This window comes from Doryrhamphus excisus, chromosome 1 (genome assembly GCF_030265055.1).
Source record: "Doryrhamphus excisus isolate RoL2022-K1 chromosome 1, RoL_Dexc_1.0, whole genome shotgun sequence".
Taxonomy (NCBI): domain Eukaryota; kingdom Metazoa; phylum Chordata; class Actinopteri; order Syngnathiformes; family Syngnathidae; genus Doryrhamphus; species Doryrhamphus excisus.
The window spans coordinates 5,667,936-5,685,879 of NC_080466.1; the positions used below are offsets into that span (position 1 = coordinate 5,667,936).

The window sequence follows — 17,944 nt, forward strand, 5'->3', positions numbered from 1 at the left end:
AGCTGGTTTTTCGATTCACATCCACACACACACACAAACGCACACATCCATTTTTGAAGTTGTTAGATTGAGAGCTACTGACTCATCAGGACAGAGACGGCAGCGAACAATGAAGGAACGCTACTATCGGAATACGATTAATACTGTCTGGCTGATGGATTAGACTCATTACGTAGGCGAAGCTGGGCATGGGTGGGCAAGTTAGATAGATGGATGGATAGAAATGTCACAATCGGAAGTTTGAATACATAGGCCATCGCCGTCCATACTTCAAAAAGTTATGGCAACTTCCCTAAACGAACCTGCCTGACAGCACACTAGTTGATTATGATTTAACAGCACCTCTAGTTGGATTGCTTCTAAATTTGCTTGATCAGCAGTGCAACTGTTGATTATATCAGGCGTGAATTACCACCTACAGCAGTGATTTTCAACCACTGTGCCGCGGCACACTAGTGTACCTTGAGAAACCGTCAGGTGTGCCGTGAGGAATTACCCAATATCATTTTTTATAATTATATTTATAATTTATAATTATAACAATTATTAACAATAGGCGGCACGGTGGTCTAGGGGTTAGCGCGCAGACCTCACACCTACGAGACCAGGGTTCAATCCCACCCTCGGGCATCTCTGTGTGGAGTTTGCATGTTCTCCCCGTGCATGCGTGGGTTTTCTCCGGGTACTCCGGTTTCCTCCCACATTCCAAAAACATGCTAGGTTAATTGGCGACTCCAAATTGTCCATAGGTATGAATGTGAGTGTGAATGGTTGTTTGTCTATATGCGCCCTGTGATTGGCTGGCCACCAGTCCAGGGTGTACCCTGCCTCTCGCCCCAAGACAGCTGGGATAGGCTCCAGCACCCCCCGCGACCCTCGTGAGGAAAAGCGGTAGAAAATGAATGAATGAATGAATAATAATCATCATTTGCAAATATTATGTCAATAGCCATTATGTCAATAGTATACATGGACCCAAATATTCCAATTACATTTGGTTTATTTGCTCAAACGGAAAGAATTGAACGGGGATGGAATATTCCTTTAACCAATCCGATTGAGGTATTTTGTGCCCGCTCAAACGGAAAGTTGTCAGGGTGCCTTCTTCTTCGTGGTGTTTTTCTTCTTCTGTTGTTTTTTGGCGGTTGGCAAGCAGCTTTCGTGTGCATTAGCGCCATCTGTTGAACAGAATCTAAACGAGGGGTGGGCAGACTTTTTGACTCGCGGGCCGCATTGACTTAACAAAATTGACGGGGGGGGGGGGCATACTATATATTCTACACATAACAGTCTACCTGGAATTATTGTATCTGTAAAAATGTAGTGCAATCAGCTATATGTACTTGTACCATGGTGTACCAAGGTTGTACCATGATGCCAGGTTGTATGTTAAGTTTCAATGAAATACTTTGGGCCGTATTCAAACACTTGGCGGGCCGCATGTGGCCCCCGGGCCGTAGTTTGCCCATCTCTGATCTAAACCCTTCTATTCTTTATTCACAAGTGCAGTTTTATTAAAAAAGAAAATATATATCTATATTTAAAACATGTTTAAATATAGAATATTAGCAAGATTTAATTTGATCTTTTTCCTGTTTAAATTTATCCCGGGTGCGTTCTTTCAGCGCATGCTCAGATATGACGTAACACGCAGATCCAGATGTTCTTCAGTTTTAAAAATGGAGGCCAGCAATCGGCACTGGACTAAGCAAAGTTTGTTTTTGATTCAAACTAAATTTCAAGACTGGACAGACAAAAAACTGGCAATACGGAGTTATTCCAACAAGTGAAAGAAAAACTCGGGGAAGCCGGTATCACGTGATGTTGATGTTTACATTTTACTGTGCATGCCCTATTGACTATTCTGTTTGATGTTCACGGCGCATTTTTGGTTAGTGGTGTGCCACAAGATTTTTCTAATGTAAAAAACGTGCCGTGGCTCAAAAAAGGTTGAAAAACACTGACCTACAGTATGTAAGCCTGGAAGATCTACCACTAACAAAACAAATACAGTGTATTGATAATTGTTGTGCAAAGATTTTATAATATATTCAGGGCTCGTCAATAACGATGTACCGATGGCCCGGGGCAAGTTAAAACAAAATCCAATCAGTGATATTCCCGTCGGGCAAGTGCACTTTGGCATGCCATACTGCAAAGAGTTTTTTTTAAGCGGTTCTTGTTGGGTGTTGGTAAAACACGGACTGTGTAATTCCGGTGGTAATTTGCAAACCGATCCTTGCAAATCTTGAAATGGACCAATCAGAATTGTTTATTTAGACCGCGGTCCACAGTCCGCGTTTTACCCACACCCGTTCTTGTTCGCGATCAACTAATCAGCGATCGTTTGACTAGGAAAACATCTATCATGGCGTCCCTGCCTACATCGTCTAATTCTTCAACAACTTCATAAGGAAAACACCAAAAAGTGATGAATCAGTGCCTCCTAAACAAGTATTTTATTAGCGGCAGCAAATCAAATGATGGCACAGGTGAGTGAATCACATTGTTGTGACAATTTGAAGTGGTCACACTTCAAAAATCTAGTGGTTCCATTTCTCTGTGTATTTTTCTCACCTTTGCTTCAAAAATTATTGTTTGACCATTGAGCATTTTTTTTTCTGGATTAAAAACACTTTACTAGTACACTAATGTGTCTATTCAATAATGTTCCATTGTGGTGCACAACTTATAAATATCACTGCTTACTACGACTACGATGTGTAAGGTAGTATGACATGCCATGTTAACATACATCTCCACTATTTTCTTTTTAAGCACAATGTTTATTCAATCATGAATGTACTTTTATTTATAAAAGGCAAAGTGCCTAGAAGTCTCTTGAAAATCCAGATTTCCATGCAACGTCATGATCTATGTAGGAAAACAACCACAAGAAATGATAATCATTTCATCTTTATTTGAGATTCTCATGTGATGCCACAAAAATTGATGATGATATCATTATGGCAGTCTTTTCATTTTACATGTTCGGGCAAATAGTTCTCACCTTAAGGATTCCCCATGGGCAAGTCATTTTTGTTTTTAATGTAGAGCCCTGTTATATTCCAGTCTATTAACCATCTTATGAAGGAGTTATGATTACTGCTCATCCATGCATTTCTGGTGTGCATGCGTGTGAGTATCAACAACAGATGTATTCCTCACTTGGCTATAATTATATGTGTAAACATTTGCTATGATGTCATGTTCATGCAGGCCACTGACTAATATGTCTCTGGGTTGAAGAGAGATGTAATGAGCCTCGGTGTCTGCAGCATACGCTACAAGTTTCTTCTTTTTCGCTCTCTTTTTTTTGAACAGTTAATGCCTACTGACAACAAAATACCAAAAGATTGGCAAGTTGCATTTAGAGATGGCTTAGTGGGCTCAAAGCTCACCATTAAGCTGACAGTAACTGACCGAAAAGTAGATTTCGTTCAAGGAAGATGTTGAATTTTAATCTGAAAATGACCCACTGTTGCCAAAGAGGGTACCTCTTTGTAGGTCTACTACGACTTAGTAGTAGGAGTAGTGTTCATTTTTTTAAAATGTGTACACAGCAGCAACTTCCCTCACAAAATAAATAATAAATATAACAGTAATGATTAAAACTGACAATAATATCATTACACTTAATTGTACAGGTGTCCCTCGCTACGTTTCAGTTTTTTTTTAATTCAAATCATTTGACTATGGCCAATTAGTCAAAAAAATTGTTATACAGTATTATTTACTATATACCATACAGTATACAGTATATAGTGTTCTGGTTACTAGGTGTCTGTAAGGTTACATGACATTATATTACATTACTTTCACATTGCATGGCATGCCATAAAAAAAAGTTATCCTCCCGTTCTGTGTGGAAGTGGTACCTTTTTGGCTTCTTACTTTGTTCTTCTTGTTTCTTAAGTTTATAATACGTACTAAATCTGTTAGCTTAGTAACTTGCTATGCTGGTGGCAGCCATCTCTTATGTCCCTGCTCAATGTGGGGTAAACAAAGAATAATACCAATGGTGTAATGGTGACTATAGGGGTGTTATTTCATACCTGCAGGGCTCTATTCAGAACCCTATTCAGAAAGTCTTGAACATGTTTTCTATGCTCTGTACTCTGTGTCATTAGATTTCAAAATTTTTCATTGTACTAATTATATATCATATTTAAATATTTACTTTTTTTAGATAGAATTTTGTCGTTTGGGGGTGGGGGGGGGCATCATCGGTCCAAGTATCTTGAATCCAAAGTCTGGCAAGTTCCTCGTCTGACAAAGGGTTAAGGAGGAAGAGCGTGTCGCAATGCAGCAAGAAAATACACACACGTACACACCTTGACAGCCTGGTGGTCACCAGATATAGGGGACACCCCATAAAGTGTCAAGTCTTGGCGTGGTAACCAAGGCAACCATTATACCTGGCATTTGTAAAGTGTGTGTGTGAGCACGAGGGCGATTGAGAGATACACACAATGAGATGTGGAGGTTGGCTGCACATCTGTCATTCAGCAGCCAAGTCAATATTTAGTTTAGAAGACAGGGAGTGAAGGAGGTGTCTGAAAGTGTAAGAGGAAGTGCGTGATTCTGCCATCATATGATTGCTTTTAAGTAACATTGACATATAGCAGTGTCGGTCGCTGCATTTGGTACCTGAGCCTGAATTTTCGTTTGGCAGACACAGATTAAAAAGAATAGAACATAAAAAGAGCCCAGATCTCAAATCACAGTCACCTGATTATACCACCATTGTAGCACAACTCCGACACAATAAGTGTCTGCCAGATTGCTGCAACACCAATACTGTATCAGTAATTGTCAAGTCCCTTTATTATTGAATAGCTCGTCACAGATACGCTCGACGTTCATTATTGCTTGTAACTTGGAGTTAGTGTCTAATTTCCACCGGTGATTGAAGGTACACCGGTGCACATTTGGCGCTGAGTGTAAATAGAACAGCTCGGTGATATTTATACAACTCCAAACATCTCCACTACAACATCACATGGAGCAGTACACAATAATTATTTATCTAATAACATGACAAACATAAAAAGTAGGGACAAAACACTGATTATAATTATTATATGTCCATTAGTTTATGAAAAACTGTAAGAGAATGAGGGTGTGATGTTCGAACCACAAAGCGGCAAGAGAGGCCACTGTACTGTACACTGTACTGTACAAAAATGCTAGTCAAACATTCTCTTAAACTCAAGGTGTGACCTGGGAATAATCATCCGTTTTCTATTCCGCTTATCCTAAAAAGGGTGACATTAGTATGCTGGAGCCTATCCCAGCTGATTACAGACACTAGGTAGGGTACACCCTGGACTGGTCGCCAGCAAATTGCAGGCCTAGGAATAATGTGTGTCAATAATGCACTTCCTCTTTTATGTAAACAGAAAAGTTGTACTGTGCAATTCTTCTAAGGTTTAATATACGTAATCTGATCATACAAGAAGATAAGAAACAATAAACATTTTTTTGTTATCCAAAATAGCTCGTTACCTTGATATTCTCACTTCACTTCTCATTTTTTCCAGTTGTCCATCAATTTGTTCGTAAAACTGCCGTAATCTAGTGCATTCTATTCATTCATTCATTTTCTACCACTTATCCTCACATGCTGGAGCCTATCCCAGCTGTCTTCGGGTGAGAGGCGGGGTACACCCTGGACTGGTGGCCAGCCAATCACAGGGCACATATAGACAAACAACCATTCACACTCACATTCATACCTATGGACAATTTGGAGTCGCCAATTAAACTAGCATGTTTTTGAAATGTGGGAGGAAAACGGATTCCCCGGAGAAAACCCACGCATGCACGGGGAGAACATGCAAACTCCACACAGAGATAGCCGAGGGTGGGATTGAACTCGGGTGTTGTAGCTGTGAGGTCTGCGCGCTAACCACTTGACAGCCGTGCAGCCCTAATGCATGTGTAATGATGTAATAATATAATATATTGACAGATATAAGTGGCCTTCTGAGGGCAGTCAAAACTACAATGTGGCCCTCAATGAAAAGAGTTTGACACCCCTGCTTTGTATGACAGAAGTTGTCTGCTGTTTTTAAGGGCCTACTGCAAAAACTCTTGTCAAAGATCGACTGACTATATGAGAGAAGCGGGCTGCTGTTTTCAAGGACCAACTGCAAAAGACCTCCTTAAAAATCCTTTTTATAACAGTAGCACTCTGCTCTTTTTAAGGACCTACTGCAAACACACAAGTAAATATGCTATATATGATAAGAGTACAGGAGACCCGAGTTCAATTCCACCCATCTCTGTGTGGAGTTTGCATGTTCTCCCCGTACATGCGTGGGTTTTCTCTGGTGGGTTTCCTCCCACATTCCAAAAACATGCTATTCATGAATGGTTGTTTGTTTATATGTGCCCTGTGATTGGCTGGCGACCAGTCCAGGGTGTACCCCGCCTCTCACACAAAGGCAGCTGGGATAGGCTCCAGCACCCCCGCGACCCTCGTGAGTGAGGATAAGCGGTAGAAAATGATTGAATGACAAGAGCACAGTTTTTAAATAACACTGCATTGTTTTTTGGAAGCCTCACCCCCCTCTTTTCTCTGTGGAGTGGCCTTTCTTCTCCTATTGGTCACACAAATGTGATCTTTGGGGCTCCACTTCATGGCACTACTCTCTGTCTGAGCACACACACACACACATACACAATTACACATTGGTCTTCCAGGCCATCCTATTCTATATACGTACATCTGCCCCAACATTTTTACTCTTTCCAAGCCTGCTCTTTGCCCATTCACACATTCTTAGACCTAATAGGATTAAGGTCTGCCAAAGGGATTTGAACAAGATGATTAGAATACAGCTCTGCCAACTTCGACCTGCACCCTGCATGCCACACACATGGGAACTCCTGGTTTGTCCCGCACGGGAAGCATCTCATGGCAGCGTTGATGCGGACAAAAAAAAAATTCCAGAAACTGTATAACAGTAAGAACGAGAGATTCTCTGTCCCGGTGTGTGTGTGTGTGTGTGTGAGAGCACGGAGGAGGGGGTAAAGGATGATAAGGGGTGCATGTGTGTGAATTGAGTGGCGCTCTTTCATAGCCAGGTCTCTTCTAAGACACGCAGGGCGTCAAAAGCCCCTCTCAGTGTGAAAAGAGTCTTTAGAAAAGCAGCACTAAGCTCTTCACACGGGAGACCTGACTCTGACACACACACACTTTTTGGGCCACCAGAGGTGAGAAAAACACACTAAAAGAGGAAAACATAATCCTGGCTACATCTGCAGGGGGATTCAGTTTAGGTTTGAATGCGCAGAGTGCATTAATAGTTTATCATCTTAAAGATTTATCACTTGTTGGAAAAAAACACTCCAGATTATTTGCTTACAATCACCATGGAATGTCTGAAGTCAAGCATTTATAATCATTCATTCATTCATTCATTCATTTTCTACCGCTTTTCCTCACGAGGGTCGCGGGGGGTGCTGGAGCCTATCCCAGCTGTCTTCGGGCGAGAGGCGGGGTACACCCTGGACTGGTCGCCAGCCAATCACAGGGCACATATAGACAAACAACCATTCACACTCACATTCATACCTATGGACAATTTGGAGTCGCCAATTAACCTAGCATGTTTTTGGAATGTGGGAGGAAACCGGAGTACCCGGAGAAAACCCACGCATGCACGGGGAGAACATGCAAACTCCACACAGAGATGCCCGAGGGTGGGATTGAACCCTGGTCTCCTAGCTGTGAGGTCTGTGCGCTAACCCCTAGACCACCGTGCCGCCCATTTATAATCAATAATAATTATATATTATTATTATTATTATATTCATTATTATTTTATTATTATTTATATATAAATATATATTATTCTCTATATATTAAATATCTGAAATAATCCGTTCCTGGGTCAAGCTGTTGCCGTCATTTTGGACATTTGGGTTTTAACGTTTTGAATCAGGACAAGTGTAAAAATAGGTGAACCGATGCATTAGAGGCACAATCAAATTTAATTATTAAAATGAAATTTTGAGCATCATGCATTAACATTCTTATTCGTCATACAAGCGCAATAGAAAGTTGAGCGTCCAACTTTTTACACCAAGCACCAACTTGAGAAAATTTTGCTACCCTGTTTTGGCCTGTTTAACACTTTTGGCGGGGAGCACAAATCCAAGGATATACAACTGGAATAGGTGCAGATTCTGGAAGAGCTAGAAAGTTTTCTATGTGGGTTATTGTGTGTAGTTGCTCTATAGGGGTCCACAACTCTATACAAAGGGTAAAAAGATTAGCGCAATAGGTCCTCTTTAAGAATGGTTAGCGCTATTTACTTGTTCACTTGAACGTAGTATAATGGTCATTATACACACTGGCTTACTACCTGGTATGTGTCTCAGTTAAACCATTCCACCTGCTAAGGAACCTTTCTATTGTAATGATTTTGTAATTAGCATGCAGGCCACACAGTCAATCACACAGTTCGATTCTCAACTTGGACGTCTCTGTGTGAAGTTTGCATGTTTTCTCCGGGTACTCTGGTTTCCTCCCACATTCCAAAAACATTCTAGCGAGTGTGAATGGTTGTTTGTCTATATGTGCTCTGTGATTGGCTGGCGACCAGCCCAGGGTGTACCCCACCTCTTGTCTGAAGTCAGCTTGAATAGGCTCCAGCATACCTGCCACCCTAGCGATGATAAGCGGCATAGAAAATAGATGGCTAGATGTAATATGTTGTAAATTTTATTGTAGTGATTTGTGCTTATGGACTTTGTTATGACTTATTTTTTAAATACATTTTCAAAATATATTATTAATTATTTATTATTATTATTTATTAATATTATATTTTAATATTAATATTACAAATTTATTAGTGTATTGTTAATAATTTATTAATTCATTTTATTTATTTATCTGAATATTTCAACGGACATGACTCACCCCAGTTGACATTTTGACATTTCATTCATTCATTCATTTTCTACCGCTTTTTCCTCACAAGGGTCACGGGGGTGCTGGAGCCTATCCCAGCTGTCTTTGGGCGAGAGGCGGGGTACACCCTGGACTGGTGGCCAGCCAATCACAGGGCACATATAGACAAACAACCATTCACACTCACATTCATACCTATGGACAATTTGGAGTCGCTAATTAACCTAGCATGTTTTTGGAATGTGGGAGGAAACCGGAGTACCCGGAGAAAACCCACGCATGCACGGGGAGAACATGCAAACTCCACACAGAGATGGCTGAGGGTGGAATTGAACCCTGGTCTCCTAGCTGTGAGGTCTGCGTGCTAACCACTTTGACCACCCATTTTGACATTTTTCTCATAAAACACTGGTAGAAGTAATTCCCCTTTGTCGTAAGCCTTGATCAGCCTTGAAAACCAGAAGACGACAAACTTATGCTCATGCGTTCTTTATTCTATAGTTGGTGTGTCACATGGTTCCGTCTGTGTGTGTGTATGTGTGCCTTGTGTATTACATTGTTTTCACCCAGTCATTCATTCCTGTCTGGATGCAAATGTTTACTAATTTAGCACATGTATCTTTTTCAACCTGCCAAAAAAACTAAATCCCAGGAACGTTCCTGTGTGGACAGAGCACAAGACAACAAGAATGTGTGTAGAAGTTTGCAGCTTGTGTGTTAATGTGTGTGTTGGTCGTGGTGGTGATGGTGGGGGCACTTCCACTTTCAGAGGGGGTTCCTAGCTTTGGCAGCGTGATATCGTTCCTGTGTGGCTTTCATACCTCCGGTTTGATCAAACAAAAACACACTCACACACACACTGGGCTCAGCTGGAGCCTCTTTTAATGAAGGTAACCTCCCAGTTTAGGCACATGGGCGGATGGGGGGGGGGGGGGTGGGAGGTAGGGCAAGAGGTTAAGGGTTAAACCTCGGGGAAGTCTCAAAAACAGACCAATTTAAGAGAAAGAGGAAGAATGAGTGATAAAGGAGGGAGGATGGGAGTGAGAGGTGGAAGTGAGAGAAAGAAGCCCCCAAAAGAGAGACAACATTGTGGCTTTTATAAATGTTTTTTTAGAAAAAGAAATTGAAATTGAATGAGATGTCTTAGAGGCAAACGGAGGAGGAAAATCCACCTTTAAGTCCCTGAGAAGTCAATTTCCTACCTGTGGTAAAAACTGTGGGTTTATTCCCCCTGAATACTGAAGAGGCTCTACAGAGGCCTTAAAAGCTTCACTTTTACCCCAAATGTCAATTAAATGTGTTCGTTCCAGCTACTTCATGTCTTGTAAATGTGTATGTGTTCATGCATGCTTATGTGTGTGTGTGTGTGTATTCCTAACTGGATTATAAAATGGTACTGCTAATGGTTTATTTCAAACATGCTCGGTGCACCTTCCCAGCGCCTCGCCTCGCCAAACGAACTATGGCATTTTTAATTAATTAATTTAATTACTTAATTAAATGGGGTTTTTTTTATTTCACTGACATTGAAATATTTTTAAGTGCGCAGACCTCACAGCTAGGAGGACCAGGGTTCGATTCCACCCTCGGCCATCTCTGTGTGGAGTTTGCATGTTCTCCCCGTGCATGCGTGGGTTTTCTCCGGGTACTCCGGTTTCCTCCCACATTCCAAAAACATGCTAGGTTAATTGGCGACTCCAAATTGTCCATAGGTATGAATGTGAGTGTGAATGGTTGTTTGTCTATATGTGCCCTGTGATTGGCTGTCTAGGGTGTACCCCACCTCTCGCCTGAAGACAGCTGGGATAGCTCCGGCATGCCCGCGCGACCCTCGTGAGGAAAAGCGGCAGAAAATGAATAAATGAATGAAATATTTTGAAGCCTGCAGACCTCACAGCCAGGAGGACCAGGGTTCGATTCCACCCTCGGCCATTTCTGTGTGGAGTTTGCATGTTCTCCCCGTGCATGCGTGGGTTTTCTCCAGGTACTCCGGTTTCCTCCCACATTCCAAAAACATGCTAGGTTAAGTGGCGACTCCAAATTGTCCATAGGTATGAATGTGAGTGTGAATGGTTGTTTGTCTATATGTGCCCTGTGATTGGCTGGCAACCAGTCCAGGGTGTACCCAGCATGCCCGCGACCCTCGTGAGGAAAAAGCGGTAGAAAATGAATGAATGAAATATTTTGATATTTGTTTTTTTCCTTGTTGGACTAATAAATCCATATCTTATCTTATTAATACATCAAGTGTATATTCCTTTCTGTGCTGTTGGATGTGTAAGAGTTACGTAAGAAAGCTTTCTTCCATCGTGTCCTTGCACCCCTGCTGCGGTCTCAGCTATGGATCAACTGTCCCTCAAGTATATAAGTATTCACAAATAGCTATTTAACTGAATTAACATGAGTGTGCTAATATTTATCTGATGCAGCGGGTGCAATAGGTAGAGGATACCCACGTCACTAATTGTACACTCACAGACTCAAGAATGTGAGAAATGTCGCTGGCATTAGCTGTTAGCCGATTAGCCCACTGGAGGTCACGGGGGAGCAGTAAGGGTCAAGAACTGGTGTGTGTGTGTGTGTGTTTCATTGGTAAAAGGTCAAACAGTCTGTCTGGAACGTGGCCTGGATTAGACAGGACGGCTCACGACTGAAACACACATGAAGGCGCACTTGTCCGGCCTTTTTTTCCCCCCCACTGTGGGTCTAGTTTCGTTGCTCATGTTGTGCTTTGAAAAACGTCCGTGTTAAATGTCCAAGCAGCTGCATCCATTCTGAACCACACAATCTTATTTACTCGGCTTTTATTTATACCCGCACGTCCCACAGCATACGATGATATGATTAACACCTCATTTGTTGGAACTATTATAGTCCACATAGACTGGCCTCTATGCTGTACAGCAGGGGTCTCAAACTCAATTTACCTGGGGGCCACTGGAGCTAGGATATGGGTGAGACTGGGCCGCATACAAAAAAAAACGCATTTATTAAAAACAGAAAAATATACAAACTTTTTCAGTGCTTTGGTTCCGATTTTCTACAATAAAAGCTCTGATAAAACATTCCACTGTTCTCAAATATGTTAATTTTTATTTTTCTGCACAAAATAAGATGAAAAATAAATAAACAAATCAAGAATAAAGAAAATCAATCAATCAGTAATTAATAAATATAATAATAATAATAATAATAATAATAATAATAATAATAATAATAATAAAACGGCAAATAATAAAAACTTAAGAAACCACATATAGTTGGTGGGTAGACAAATTATTTTTTTCAGATTAAAATCAACAAAGCATTATTAGAGCCCTGTAGACATGACAAAACACGACTATAGTCACATTTATACTCTTTTTATTTACAACATATTGCGCAACTGCAGGGTCTTGAGACACATGCTAACTCGCAAACTCGAGAGCTGGCGACCTAAACGGTAGTCTCCAAGTTATTTCCTTTAAACTTAAATAGCCAAAAACTTACCACTTCCACACGGATAGGGAGGATAACTATTAACAGTTATTTAACCTTTAACATGAACATTAATCAAACGTAATAATTTTTTCTGGGTACATGATACCATACAGCATCCATATCAAACTTGCGCGGGCCGCACTAACATTAAACTTTCATATCAAGGTGGGGGCCTCAAACTAGTGCCGCGTGTTTGAGACCACTGCTGTACAGTATGTGTGTGTGTGTGTGGTGGAGGTGGGCGGGTCCTTCACTTAATTTAAGTAGTTGTAGTAAGCTGTAAGTGTTTAATATTTATCAAACACCACCAATTTGCATGTCTAGATTATTATTGTGTATATATAAGTGCACATCATTTTATACAATAGAAGCTGGAGCTTAAAACATAACTTTTTATAACACATTTATGCCAGTGATACTTACATCCCTCCATATAAACTAAGTCCAAGGACAGATGAGTGGGGCGGCACAGAGCACTTTCATGGTAGTGGAGATCACTGGTGCCCCCTAAAGGTTGTCTGAGCATGTAGTCCAGCTCACCTGGTGTTGGCTTTGCAAAGCCCAATAAATTCATCTGGCTATACAAATGTAGACACGACGGAGTGCTTTTCTGCTACGTTTGGCCAATGGTGCTCTACTTTAATAACGCTCTTCTCCCTTGTCTTGTCTTGTCTCCTCTCCATCTCTTTCTGTCTACTCTTTCACTCTGTGATCTAGTGATCTCAGCGAAAACCAGATTCAAGGAGTGCCCAGGAAAGCTTTCAGGGGAGCTGTGGAAATCAAGAACCTGTAAGTTCTTGGCACCATGTTTTCTTTGAAACTGTGTGTATATATGTGTGTGTATGTGTGTGTTTGTTTACTAATGTGCACAGCTCAATATGCTTGTGCATTAATATTTAATTGCCTTAAATGTCATGTGCCTCCTGCTTGCTATATTGAATGCTCATTAATAACACTATGCGTATGTGTGTGTGCGCGTGTGTGGATGTCAAGTCACTATTGTTTATTTATGTGTGTGTGTGTGTGTGTGTGTGTTTTGTCTCAGTCAAAGTTATGATGATTGCAAATAATTGCTACCAATTTTAGAGGTAAAGTAATTGCCCGATGTTCTTATTTTTGTAAATATGGATCATTTCAATACTTTCCGGTTTTGCTTGTTGCACACTAAGATTATTTTGTTGAAATGTCATGCAATTATTAGAAATGGACAAGGCAGCATGTTTATGTGTGAAAAGAAAGAAAGAAAGAGAGAGAGAGAAAGAGAGAGAGAGAGAGCAATAGAAGGGGAGAAAGAGGTAATGCATACAAATGAAGCATCATAGGGAGCGCATACAGGAGGCATAACGGCCGCAAAGAACAAAGAGCTGTGGAGACAAAAGGAGATGCATTTCCAATTGACTTTCACCTGAAGGTGCCCTCTCTCAGTGTATGTATGCAGGTGTGTAAGACAGCTTTGCATGTAACAAAGCACAACTTGTCTTTTTTTTTTCTTTCTCCTTTTATGTGTGTGCGTACGTGCAGCCAGCTGGACTACAACCACATCAGCTGTATTGAAGATGGAGCCTTTCGAGCTTTACGTGACCTGGAAGTACTGTAAGTAGCGGTTAATTAAGTAAGACTAGCATACTTAATAGCCCTTTTGACCTTTTACTGTATGTACTGTATAGTCAGGAGTGACACTCAAATTATCAGGAGTTTTGTTTTGAATTGAATTGTTGAAAGTTAGTCATTGTAAATACAGTAGAAACTGATCACTATTATACTTTCTTATCATGGAAGTAAAAACAGGTCAAACGATTTAATAAATTATCAGTTTATTGAATTTTTGGTGGCACGGTGGACGAGTGGTTAGTGCGCAGACCTCACAGCTAGGAGACCGGGGTTCAATTCCACCCTCGGCCATCTCTGTGTGGAGTTTGCATGTTCTCCCCGTGCATGGGTGGGTTTTCTCCGGGTACTCCGGTTTCCGCCGACATTCCAAAAACATGCTAGGTTAATTGGCGACTCCAAATTGTCCATAGGTATGAATGTGAGTGTGAATGGTTGTTTGTCTATATGTGCTCTGTGATTGGCTGGCGACCAGTCCAGGGTGTACCCCGCCTCTCGCCCGAAGACAGCTGGGATAGGCGCCAACACCCCCCGCGACCCTCGTGAGGAAAAGCGTTAGAAAATGAATGAATGAATGAATTTTTGGTACATTTTTATTGGTACTCTAGGACAAAAATTGAAGGAAACTGTGAATGCTTTTTATAGCATATGTAAGCAATGTTAAAAGTGTTAAAGTTGATTTAAAACAAAAAGCCAATTAATCCATCAATGAAGATGTCAGAGAAACACACACACACACACCAGACACTGAGACACATTACTGTGACCAAAATGATGGACATACGTATTCATGGTGTTTCCACTGAGAGGTGTTTCCTCTATCTATTTATTATTTAGAAACCTTTTTGGTGAAGACTGGTCACCAGCCAATTAATTAATTAATTAATTAATCTCCGGTTACTCCGGTTTCCTCCGATTAATTAATTAATCAATGACTTATATAATTTTGGTTTGTTTTTTTACTGTAATCTACCAACTTTCTCACTAGATATTGCAACTATAATTGTGCTTTAATGAACTGGGATATTGGATGATATGAGAAGATGTCATGGTGGATACATCATGGTTGTCATCAATAATACATTTCTAGGGCAAACATTTTGGTACAGTTTGCAGGACCTAATGCTGTGTCCAGTGATTGTCCACGTGTTTTAATTCCATGTGTATAGTGAGTGACACGCTTCCCTTTTCTTTCCTTATAGCACCCTCAACAACAACAACATCAGTCGCCTGTCAGTGGCCAGTTTCAACCACATGCCCAAGCTCAGGACATTGTAAGCTCAACCACACACACACACACACACACACATACACAGAATCATCGACTTCAGAGGTAATGCTCATCTCGGCTATACTTGTTTGTACAATTGATTGATTGATCCCCCTTCTCCATCCATCTTGTACCTGTGACTTCTCCTGTCCCGCTCATCCACAAACCCTTTATTTCCCTCCTTCCATCCCTTGTGCTATCAATCCAGTCGCCTGCACTCCAACAACCTTCAGTGTGATTGCCACGTCGCCTGGCTCTCGGAGTGGCTGCGGCAGCGCCCCCGTCTGGGACTTTACACACAGTGCATGTCCCCGCCACACTTGAGGGGGCACAATGTTGCAGAGGTGCAGAAGAAGGAGTTTGTATGTACAGGTAGGTTGAGTAACGCTAGTTGACATTTGAATGGGAATGCGCGTCTTGGTCCATCACGTCTTGAATCCAGAGTCCACTACAAGGCTGCAACCAGCAGAGGCGCTGTTGATCCAGCCTCAAATCATTTGCAGTCATGGGCTCCAGACACGGGGGGGGGGCGAGTTGCTAGTACCGGATATTGCTGGTGTCAAAGATAGACTTACTTAACTTACCTGATATGTTTACTCATGCCGCTGCTTTTTTGTTTATATCTCGATATATTGTGTTTTGATAGAAATAGAAATAGAAATGTCATATAAGGCAATATATATACAGTAAACCTCGGATATATTGGATTCAATTGTTCCCACTGGTTTTGTCCGATATAAGCGAAATCCGTTATATGCGTATACCGGAAAATGTCCGTTTTACGCATATATCGGATTTATATCCGGTATATGCGTAAATCGGATTTTATCCGTTATAAAAAGGCACTTCCTTGACTATGTTTCCAATGTACCTGGACGCGCAGGCAACGCTGCAAACGCTGCAAATGACGTCGTATAGCGGCCTGTCACGATTCTGCGAATCGGAGCGCCACGATGCGGCCATCCGATATATGCGAGGGAAATTTAATGGAAATGCATTGGAACGGGACTGGAGATTTTGTCCGAAATAGGCGAAATCTGTTATAAAAAATCCGATATATGCAATGAATTATTATTGGAAATGCATTACAGAAAAATCGGTTCTTTTTTATCTGTCCGTTGTGAGCGAATTTCCGATATATCCGAGTCCGATATATCCGAGGTTTACTGTATATATATATAACTGGCATGGTAAGTATTATTTTTCCCTTACCTGCAAGCAAGTATTAAATAGCATCCTGTCCACTCATTTGTTGGTTAATCAAACTCCTGCTTATCGGTCCTGCTTAAGTTTAAAATTTTTGCAAGTCAAGATATGCACAATGACATGCACGAGCACAAAACTTAACATGCACACATTTTGCGTGCCGCTTGGCAGGACAGAGACTCGCGATAATTGCCCTGTGGCACAAGTTCCATTGAAAGTGAATGGCCTAGAGGCGTCATAACCATTCATGTGTAAAGCCCATAAAGAAGGTCAAAAATGACATCAGCTATGGGAACTTGGGCTACTTCCATGCAGAACTCCCCAGTTCAATACAACACTGTTCTAGAAATAGGAGGTCAAAACATAAATATATACATTTTTGCATACTGTGGTTTATTAACTCTCTTTGTTTTACGTGACCAAAAAAAACAAAACATATTTGCCTTGCCTTATTTGTTCTTCTTTACTTTCTTTTGCTCCTCCTCTTCAAGATGAGGATGAAGGCAAGTATTCATCTTCCAATGTTTGGCTTTGACCCCATGCTAAACACATCTGAGAAACAGCATAAAGCTAAAAATGATATTGCAGATGGACTCAACGTGATATGCTGTCCCCTGTCCCCGCACAGGTTACCAGACGTCGTCTTCATCCTGCAGTGTGTTGCAATGCCCTGAATCGTGCACCTGCAGTAACAACATTGTGGACTGCAGAGGGAAGGGTCTGACAGAAATACCCACCAACCTCCCTGAAACTATTACTGAAATGTAAGACACGCACACACACAGTCACACACTTCGACAATGGTGATAATTCTCTGCTCTTTCACCGCGCGTCGCTCCAGATTCTTCGTCTCGTTGACAACTCGTCTCTCTCACTGCAGTGGAATAAAACCACACAGCTGTGAAATGAGAAATCGCAGTCATGCAGCTCTTCTCTGATTAAAGACAGTAATGACTGGATGAGGGAGAAAGAATTAAAAGCTCAATCTGGAGTACGAGGCCGATCATATCTTTATCTGAAGGCCCACCTACCAGATTTAAAGTGACAGAGTTTGACTGGCGGCTTTGAAACACAGCTGGCATTGAACTAACCTAACTTTGGGACGATACGGTAGTGTGCCCCCTTCCTGATTTCTTACATTTTTTGTATGTTTGTCACACTTAAATGTTTCAGATGATCAAACAAGTTGAAATATTAGTCAATGAACACAAACTGAAAATGAAACATTTTTTAACGAAGGGAGAGAAAAAGTGATTGCCCCCTAAACCTAATTACTGGTAGGGCACCGTGAGCAGCAACAACCGCAATCAAGAATTTAGATTAACTTGCAATTGGTCTTCTACATCATCTTTGCAGAATTGTTGTAATTTAGCCGCATTGGAGGGTTTTCCAGCATGAAACTGCTTTATAAGGTCATGCCACAGCATCTCAATAGGATTCAGGTCAGGACTTTG

At 41.2% G+C, this 17,944-nt stretch overlaps 1 protein-coding gene across 6 annotated transcripts in view; it reads left to right on the top strand.

Moving 5' to 3' along the window:
- Positions 1-17,944, top strand: part of slit2 (slit homolog 2 (Drosophila)) — a 112,105-nt gene that overhangs the window by 55,895 nt on the left and 38,266 nt on the right. For all 6 annotated transcript variants that reach the window (XM_058067227.1, XM_058067253.1, XM_058067263.1 and 3 more), the window contains exons 5-9: positions 13,124-13,195; positions 13,928-13,999; positions 15,217-15,288; positions 15,493-15,656; positions 17,119-17,254. In XM_058067227.1, the coding sequence (XP_057923210.1) occupies positions 13,124-13,195; positions 13,928-13,999; positions 15,217-15,288; positions 15,493-15,656; positions 17,119-17,254 (516 nt within the window). The remainder of the gene's footprint in view (positions 1-13,123; positions 13,196-13,927; positions 14,000-15,216; positions 15,289-15,492; positions 15,657-17,118; positions 17,255-17,944) is intronic.